Source organism: Marmota marmota, unplaced genomic scaffold (genome assembly GCF_001458135.2).
Source record: "Marmota marmota marmota unplaced genomic scaffold, marMar, whole genome shotgun sequence".
Classification (NCBI taxonomy): domain Eukaryota; kingdom Metazoa; phylum Chordata; class Mammalia; order Rodentia; family Sciuridae; genus Marmota; species Marmota marmota.
In genome coordinates, this window is record NW_025999842.1 from 25,927,478 (window position 1) to 25,938,065 (window position 10,588).

The window sequence follows — 10,588 nt, forward strand, 5'->3', positions numbered from 1 at the left end:
GGTTTGGGGGTTGGGGGTGGGAGGCAACACAACAGACACAAAGAGAATGAGAAAAAAAGTTCAAGGACACCTGCACAATTCAGTGAGACCATGCCTCAAAAAATAAAAATATTAAATATTAAAGAATATAATCCCAACTGAGGGATTTGGCTTTTGTCAAATCCTAAACTAGGGATCCTCTTGCCTCAGGAGAAATAGAAAATATTAAAAAAAAATCTAATAAAGGAAATTTTTTCTACAAATAAATTATAACCACATTTAGTTATAAATTTTGCTAAAGACACAAAGCTGTTGAGATTTCCAAAGTTAACATTACTTAAATGTATGTATGCCAGCAACAAGATTACCTACCTTTTTTAAAAACATCATTTCTAGTAAGAAAATTCAAAAAGAAGATTTCAACCAGAATCCCAGAGTCTGGGGAGGTTTTAAACATAAGTACCTGCCATTTACACATCCCATGCCAGATGCTGAGGATGCAGAGAGGCATGTTCCTACACCCAAAAAGTAACTGACCAGTCTCCATAAGGAGTTTCTTCCAGCAATCTGAGTAGCTAGAGTAGGCTGAGGAGTAGTGTTGCCTCTCAGATAGGCAAGGGAATAAGCACAGAGCAAGCTTCATTCAAGTGAAACAGAAGAACAACTAATCACCCCACATATAGTTCCTCTTTTCCATATCTTCTCCAAGTAAAAAATAACAATATATGTACCTGAGACCCAAAAAGAAAAAAAAACAGAACAATTGAAATCTGCTTATTTGTGACGCTTTATTAAATAGGTAGGATATTATCTCTAATTGACAGACACATAAGTTGTCTGTTACTATACAAAGACAAAAAAGAAAAAAGTTCACACTAAAATCAGAAGATACTTGAAATTCATGGGGGTTTTATTTGGTTGTTTTGTTGTTGTTGTTGTTGTTGTTGTTAAGATGGGGTATCATCATGTTGCCTAGGCCACCCGTAAACTCATGACCCTCAAACCTCAGGTTCCTAAGTAACTAGGACTACCAGCACATACCACAGAATTTTGAGGTACAAGAGACACTACCACAAAGCTACATCTATCACCTGAGCTATGTTCCCAACCCTTTAAAAACAATTTAAAAAAAAAAAAAATTTAAGACAGCTCTTGCTAAATTGCTCAGGCTGGCATCAAACCTGGGATCCTCTTGCCTCAGCCTCCCAAGTCATTGAGCTTACAGGTATGCATCACCATACCCAGCATGAAACTCATTTTTAAAACAAGTAATCCATTAACCCAAATCTACAAGTCTGCATGCAACAACTGATATTCCATATATATATTTTGCGGGAAGGATGATGGAGATTGAACCAAGGTTTCATGCATGCCGCACACACACCCTCTGTTTTCCTACATTATCACCCCCAATATATTATTAAATAGGTATCATATGTTAGCTTAACATATATTAGCTTAGTGAACATATAACATAAAGAATCCAATCTGAACCTATTATTTCAACTCCTACTAAAAATAGCATAGTTTATGATCCCACTATGATATAGATAGATACACAAATATATATATGAAAGAAAAAAGTCTGTATGTATATGATGCTAGGAATTGAACCACTGAGCTACACTCCTAATATGATTCCACTGTCATAAGTCACAAACAAGAAAAGAAAGTCAAGAAGGCATCACATTGTATCAACAGTGGTTTTACACTCTAGGTGACAGAATTAAAAGTGATTTTGTATTTCCTTCTTTTTGCTTATCTTTGTTTCCTTTTTTTTTTTTTTTTTTGCAAAATATGGATTAGTTTTATATAAAATGTTAGATGACAGCCTCCAGGTTCTTAAAACTTTATTTACAAAAATGAACAAAGTTAACTATTCCATTTACTACCGTCAACATACTTACATAGTATGGTTCTGCTTCCCTTTCAGTTATCTCATCTTGATACAAAGTGAAGCAAGTGGGAATTCGTCCAAACCACACATCTCGGAGCACATCTTTGTCATCTGTCATTCTTCCAGTGGTTAAAGCAGTACATATAGGCTAAATTCCTTATTCAACCAAAGCCAAACTGAAAATAAAATGAATAGCATTAGTCAGATCCTTGGGAGAATAAATGAACATGCTACAAAATAATAGAAAAAACGCATGCCCAAAAAAATATTCATGCAAAAAACAAAACAAAACAAAACAAAAAACCCCTGCATGATTGAGCTGGACACAGTGGCACAAGCCTATAATCCCAGCAACTCAGGAGGCTAGTACAGGAGGCTGAGGCAGAAGGGTTGCTCAAGTCTAGGAGTTTGGGGTCAGCCTGAGCAACATGACAAGAATCCATCTCCTTTTCATAAATTTTTTTTAAAGTGAGTTCAGCATTCTTTAGAATGAATGTAAACAATAAGTACAATAAATTCTAAATGAGTGGTATTGTTTATTTAAAAGATTCACAGAGGGGCTGGGGCTGTAGCTCAGTGGTAAAGTGCTTGCCTCAAAAGTGTGAGGCACTAGGTTCCATCCTCAGCACCACATAAAAATAAATAAAGACACTGTATGTTCATCTACAACTAAATAAATATTAAAAAAAAAAAAAAGATTCACAGAAGTAACCAATTCAAAATTCATGTGAGCTGGGCATGGTGTCAAACACTTGTAATCCTAGTGGCTCAGGAAATTGATGCAGGAAGATTCTGAGTTCAAAGTCAGCCTCAGCAAGAATAGGTGCTAAGCAACTCATTGAGACCCTGTCTCTAAATAAAATACAAAATAGAGATGGGGATGTGGCTCAGTGGTTGAGTGTCCCTGGGTTCAATTTTTTTTCCCCCAAGGAAAAAGAAATCACGTGCAAGTAATGTTCATTATATTTTCCAATAATGAACCAGAGTCAACATGAAAGTTATACTCACATCATCATTTCAAGCCCAGAAAGTCTTATTGTTTACCTAAAGAGGACTTTTCACCTATGCCCTATGATTCCTGATAACCAACACACAGGCTCATTCTCACAATTACACCTGCCCTATGCAATATATTTAACCTCTCCTACTCCAGATACTATCATTCTATCATTCTTCCTGAAAAAAATACTTCCTCATCATGGAAAAAAAATCTGCATATAAACTATTCCCCATTCTAAATTTCATCTGATCTGCTATCTGGTCCCACAACTATCTCCAGTTTTATTTACTATACTTCCTTTTATAAACTCTCTAGCAAAAGTAGTCCCCTAAACATCTTGCTCTGTGTCCTAACCACTCCCCTAGCCTAGTATGCTCACCTATTCAAATCCTATCCTCATCAAACTCACAATCCTCTGCCCCAGTAAAATAGTAATTAGTTCTATTCTGAACTCAGAATACTTCCTATACCACAAATATAGCATTAAACCTGCAAATGGAAATATTCTAGTATGGTAGAAGGGAATGATTTATGATCTCTGTAATATCCTAGTGTCCATCAGTGGTAATATTCCACAATTAACCAACACCATAATACACTGCATGAATAAACACTGATATAATACAGTTGATAATAAACACTTAGAGTAACTCAATAGATGGCACCTGGATACCAATATTCAATATACTCATTCAAATAAAATTTCCTATCTTCCTCCCATCTTTCATAGACAATTCACAATTTATCATAATGTATCCTGTGAAAAACTTCTAAATAAACATATGCAATCCCAGCACTGCAAAAAAAATTATATATGAACAAATATCAATTAATATTAATACTATGCTATTCAAAACCAATGCCAACTGTGTTAAGACAACCACAAGTTAATTAGTTAGAAAAGTTGGGGGTCAGTTGAATGCAATATCACCTACAGGCAAATAACTGAAAAAGATAGAAAAAAACCTGCCCAACATAAAAATTCCAGGTAACATTTATATCAAGTAAGAACTCTGATACTTAAAATGAATCTGCCCTGGTATGGTGGGGCACACCTGTAATCCCAGTAACTTGGGAGGCAGAGGCAGAAGATTACAAGTTCAAGGTCAGCTTCAGAAACTTAGCAAGACCCTGTCTCAGAATAAAAAATAAAAAGGACTCGGGATGTAGCTCCACAGTAAAGCTCCCTTGGATTCAACCCCCAGTACCAAAAAAATTTTTTTTTAAATTTTTTTTAATCCAGTATTCTTTTCAGCATATCAGTATTTTAACTATTACTAAAATATGTCCACAAGTACCTATTTTAAGCAAATGATACATATATGTAAATTTCATGTAGTTCCACAGTGATCAGTTTTAAATTCAAACATTGAATTTCCATAATCAGAAATTTTCCAATTTTACAAATCACACAAAAATAATTTACTGAATATAGGAAAAACCTCACTACTACCTGACTACATTAATAATTTACTCTTTTAAAAGAAATTTACTAGTGGTAGGAATTAATGAAATCTAGATTATGGCAAATAAGTAAATCTAAAATTGAATTAGATAAAAGGAAGTAAATAGTGGTTTCCACAACCATGATAACAGCCAATAAACAGCTACAACTGATATTCCCCGCCTGTTCACAAGGAGAACAACAATATAAGGCAACATTTCTTTACTAAAAAGACTGAATTTTAATTTTTGTTTTTCTTTTGTGTTTTGCAATGCTGGAGATTGAACCCAGGGCCATGTGCACGATAGGCAAGCACTATACACTGAACTATATTCCCTACTCAATTTAATTACAATTTTAAAGTTCAAAAGTCATTATCAATAATGTGATGCTCTTTTCTCCTAAAAAACAGGTAGAAAATATAATTTAAGACAACTCAAACTTAGAGGGAATGATAACTTAAGTAAACGCATCTCTTCAGGTTCTTTCTTTCTCCTCAGGCACTGGCCTTCTCAAGAAATAATAACCTGATTCCAGGACACCATTTGAGTCATAACCAAAATATTATTCATGTCAATATGGCTTCCTTCTCTCCAGTCTAGGGTGCCAGAACACTTAACAATTCTGTTGTTTCTTTCCATGTCATTCTCATCTATGACTCTCTTTCATTTGTCAGAACAGTAAAAAGAAATGACAATGTTTTCTTCTGTTTCTGAGAGTCTCTCTCCAAAAATTACAAGAAAGGGAGAAAATCTCAACAGACTTGTGTTTTAGTCTTATGTTCCAACAGTTTACCAAAGTTCTATAGTTGGGTTTTAGATACAAAAATACAGAGAAAAATAAAATTGGAAATGTATTTCCCACATACCATTATTTGTTACATATATATTTCTTATATGACCTCAAGGATAAAAATGAACCAAGACAGCTTAAAGTGTAATGTGGTAGACATGATACAAATTTGCAAAACAAACTCAGCAAACAAGGCTACTTACTGCCTCAAAATATGCAGACTCAAATCTATAAAACCTTAATCTTTCAATATTAATACATGATCATCTACAATGAATAAGAAAGTATGTCTCTAGGCTAGTTAACTAAAAATGTACAAAAAATTTGATGATAAATGAAAAAAAATTAGAGGATGAGCTCAACAATCTTTTTGTAACCAGAAGCAGAAAAACAAAATTTCCCTCCGAATAACCACTATAGTTTAGGGACTGAAAATGATAAATGGGACATCAGAAAGCCTGGATTCAAAACCTAGCTCTGTGTTATGGTTTGGACATGAGATGTCCCCTAAAAGCTCTTGTTAATGCAGGAATATTAAGAGTTAAATGATTAGATTATGAGAGCTGTGACCCAATTCTAATCCTAGTTTGAATTGGACTAAGTGAAAACTGTAGGCAGATGCAGCGGGCTAGAGAGTGGGCCACTGGGAGGATGCTCAGGAAAGGTACACCTTCTCTTTGGTCCTTCCCCCCCCCCCCNCACACACACATATATATATATATATATATATATATATATATTATATATACACATATATATAAAATATATATACACATATATATAAAATATATATACACATATATATAAAATATAAAAATATATAAGATTTTAACAACTAAGAATAATCAAAAGCATTATATAACAAACAGGAATTAGAAAGGAAAGCTAGCCCAGCATGGTTGTACACACCTATAATCCCAGGGCCTTGGGAGACTGAGGCAGGAGCATTTCAAGTTTGTGGCCAGTCTCTCAAGAAGCAAGACCCTCGGCAACTTAGCAAAACCTTGTCTCAAAATAAAAATAAAAAGGACTGGGGTCAATCCTCAGTACCAAAAAAGAAAGGGGGAAAAGAAAAGCTATAGCTAATAATTATGTATTGAACGCTGCTAATAGCCTTCAGGATAAAGCCAATAAATGATTGATATGCACAGCTTTATGGCATATGCTGGGGAATATGAAATAACAACAGCTTTTTAAAACTTCAGTCTTTGCTCAGAAGGTATTATAAATTTCCAAATCTAGCCAACATACCAAGCATTTTCATGTCCTTTCCATACCTTGTCCACAATGATATTCCCTTTACCCTAAAGCAGACTTCCTATTTTGTCTTCCAACTTAGACATCCTTTAGGACCAGCTCAAAATAACCTTCCTTCTATGCATGTCTCAGGTAAAATTCTCCTTTTCTTCACTGAATTTTACTTTTTCTCTATTTTAGCAGTTATAAGCTTATATTAAAGGTATTTATTTGTATGTCTCCTCCAATAGACAGTAATGCATTTCCTTAGTGAAAAGGATCATATTTCACTCATTTACCCCTGATACTTAGAGTAGTATTTCTACTATAATATGTGCCTAAAAACATTTACTAAATTTGAATGTTAGAAAGTGAATGTTACAGAACCAACCAGAACCATCCCCACAAATGATGTAAGCAAGTCAGATAAATGATAATAAAAGTCAGGTAATAGATTGTAAACATTCCCATTTCACAAATGATGAATTTGAGAGGGAGAGTTAAATTATTTTTCTAAAACTTTGTGGCTAATAAATGGGCAATCAGCCAAGTATGGTAACACATGCCTGCAATCCTATCTACTTAGGAGGCTGAGGCAAGAAGATCCCAAGTTCAAAGCCAACCTGGATAAAATAAAACACAGCTCAGGGTTGGGGTTGGGGTTCAGTGGTAGAGCACTTGCCTGGCACATGTGAGGCCCTAGGTTCAATCTTCAGCACCATATAAAAAGATAAATAAATAAAGGTATTTTGTCCATCTACAACTTATATATATATATATACAACTAATATATATATATACACAACTAATACACACATACATATATACACATACATAGTTCTGTGGTAGAGTGCTTGCCTAACACACACTCAGCTTTGGGTTTAATTCCAAACACTGATTAATAATGAAATAAATAAATGAGAGAGCCAAAACTGGCAGCAAGACCCAAATTTCCTAATCTCATATTTTCCTTCATACCCTCATTGCCAACATTCCTTCCAACCCTAAAACATCCATATGTTTATGGTATAATTAAATGTTACTTTTTGAAAGCTTTCATAATGAAGAAGGGGAGTTAAATGCTAATGTATCCTGTAGCGGTCAAAGAACTTTAAAGTATACAGAACTTAAAAGAATATGAACAGAAAGGAAGACAAATTCAGATGCTGTTCAACTTATGATGGGGACACACATTCCCCATACACACATCATAAATTAGATTTATCTTAAGTTGGTTGTAACATCTAACATACTACAAATCACAGAATAGCAAAACAGTATACTGCTGAATATAGGTTGTCTACCCTAGTGATCCTATACCTGACTGGGAGCTAGAGCTTACAGCCAGGCATTACAAGGCAGGATATCACATCGGGTAACACAGAAAAGAAAAAAAATAATCGACAACATTCACATTTCCAAGAACAGTTTCTAGTGAAACACCATCATAAAGCTGAAAAGTCCTTAGCTGAAACATATTAAGTAGAAAATTGTCTGTATTTTAAGCAGGGCAAAATAGCATCAATAAAGACAGGAAGTAGGAAAAAGCAACACACATGGCAACTTTTTATGAAATTTTTTTGTCAGAAAGAATAGTAGATAATAAAAGTTGACACTAGTGTTTACATATCACATATGATCTTAGGCAAGTCACTTCCCTACTTTCAATTTCCTTTATCAATGAAATGTAATTAACAATACCCAAGTTACAAAGTTCTAAGAAAAAAATCTACAAGGTGCCTGATATAGTAATGAACATAGAGTAAGTGCTAAGAAATGCAAACTATTATTATTCCTTGAGACTACATCATGAAGCACACCACATGGAAGATTATGAAAATCTCAATTTCATCCTCCAGGCCATAGAGCCTGCAAGATTTGATAATGATGAAGTAAAAGTGATTATCTACTAACAGTGCTCAGGAGAGCTTCAAGTTAGTGGCTAGCCAACAACTAAGGCATAAAGAGTGTTTAACCTAGAATGGTGAGTAAATTGGTGATATCTTTTCAAGGAAGAATTAATTATTGGTGAAAAATGATTGAGAGAAAAAGGACAAAGAGAACATTTAAATGCTGACACAGTAAATTAGCAAAGGGGCTTTGAAATCAGACTAACATGCGTTTAAACCTTGACTTCCACCTACCAGTTTTATGTCCTCAAACAACAAACCCACCCTCCCTAAAACTCATATGTAAAATGAAGTCAATTGTAATTTCCACAGGGCCTAGGTGTTTAGTTTATTGTAACCATTCAATAAATGATGTACTTTTATAGGAAGGGTTTCCCACTCAAATGGTGCATCCAACCACTATGTACATGGTTTCCTCAAGTTTCTATGGCCTCTATGCTGGAACATTCTTTCCCTCTTCTTTTGGCCAACTCTTTAATCCCCTTCTGAACAACTTCATCAAACTTTTAAGAGTCAGCTTAATATCTGCAACTAGGAAAGGCTTCCCCTGAGCATTCACTGGTCTCATTACTTCATTAATAGCATGTACTACCAAGCACACCAATATTTGTTTATCCTATCTATCTCTTACCCCATAACAGGTTTTGCAATTTTTGTTAAAGGACAGGGGAAAAGACATAAATTTAGGTAAACTCTCTCTAAATCAGGACACACTTTAAATTATGCAAATTTCAAAAATAAATTTCACAAATTTCTTTATTTGAGAAAGTTTTCCCTCTATACACTACCATTATCACCATTCATTCAACTCAGAAGGCATAAAAATCCCAACTAATGATGCAAACTACTAGAAGTAAAATTCTTGAGGGGACAGAGCTGTTTGACTGCTCTATGTATACATCTAGTTCAGGGCTTGGGAATGAGTAAGTGCCAATAGATATATGTTTACCAATTAGTCATTTGACAAATGGAGCAGTAAGATAAAATGCAATTAATACTGCCAGCATTTATCTATTATTTACTTATTTATTTATACCAGGGATTGAACTCTACCACTGAACTACATCCCCAATTCCTTTTACTTTTTATTTTGAGGCAGGGTCTCCCTAAACTGCTGAAGCTGGCCTCAAATTTTAGATCCTCCCATCTCAGCCTCCTAAGTGGCTGGGATTACAGGTGCAGGCCACCACACTCAGCTTACCGGAAGCTATTTTTGCTGATAAAGTCCCCAAATACCGTGAAATTACTTTAAACATCAAATGCTTGCTATCTTAAGTTTTTAAAACAACTAAAACTAATAGTCTGTGCTGGATCTCATACTAAGCAGAGTGCAGTAGCACAGGTATGTAAAGGCAGCAACTCAAGGCGGAGGCAGGAGGACCCAAGTTCAAAGCCAATCTCAGTAACTTAGTGAGATCCTGTCTCAAAATAAAATGAAATAAAAGGAGTTGAATGTATAGTTCAGTGGGTAAGCACCTCTAGATTTGATCTCCATTATCATCAAAAAATAAATAAATTTGCAAACACTAACCTCAAACATGAGTCGTGAGTACTGCCTAGTGTTCCTACATTTCCCCAGTCTTTTTTTTTTTGGTGGCGGTGGTACTGGGGATTGAACCCAGGGGCACTCTACCACTGAGCTATATCCCCTGCCCATTTCATTTATTTTGAGACAGGGTCTCACTAAGTTGCCTTGGCTGACCTCAAACTTGAAATCCTCTGACTCAGCCTCCCAAGTCTCTAGGATTACAGGTATATAGACACCAGAGCCCCTGACTCTCCTACTCCATACTTCCTCCTCCCTCAAATTTCCAAATCTCTTGCCTCATCCTCTCTCAGTTAATGACCTTGGTTTCTATTTCCTTTTATCCTGTACTGTGGATCAGTGATTCTGAGTAATTTTATTTAAAGGCCTCATTCTGGGTGGGGGATTTTGTAAACCTCTTCTAAATGTTGGAAATGCTCCAAGGTTCAGTCCTAGAACCACTCTCTTAGAGATCTTTCTCCTAGCCTTACAGTCCATTTATAAATCTTTAGTTCTCATTTTTTTTCTGAATCTGTTTCACACATATGCTCTACTCTATACTGACATTTCCTATGTTCAAAACTGAAAATGGGAGCCAGGCATGGTGGCGCACAACTGTAATCCCAGTGGCTTAGAAGGATTGGGAGGCAAGAGGATTGGGAGTTAGAAGCCAGCCTTAGCAATGGTAAGACACTAAGCAACTCAGTGAGACCCTGTATCTAAATAAAATACACAAATAGGGCTGGGGATGTGACTCAGGGGTTGAGTGCCCCTGAGTTCAATCCCTGGTACCCCCCCCCCCCCC

The 10,588-nt window shown here is 35.5% G+C and overlaps 1 protein-coding gene across 5 annotated transcripts in view; it reads right to left on the minus strand.

Moving 5' to 3' along the window:
• The window catches only part of Atg5 (autophagy related 5), a 125,380-nt gene that overhangs the window by 112,468 nt on the left and 2,324 nt on the right, over positions 1-10,588 (minus strand). For 4 of the 5 annotated variants that reach the window (XM_048782918.1, XM_015499749.2, XM_048782876.1 and 1 more), the window contains exon 2: positions 1,887-2,052. In XM_048782918.1, the coding sequence (XP_048638875.1) occupies positions 1,887-1,994 (108 nt within the window). In that variant the 5' untranslated portion in view covers positions 1,995-2,052. Of the gene's footprint in view, positions 1-1,886; positions 2,054-10,588 lie in introns of those variants that run through there. The other variant, XM_048782812.1, reaches the window with a different exon arrangement.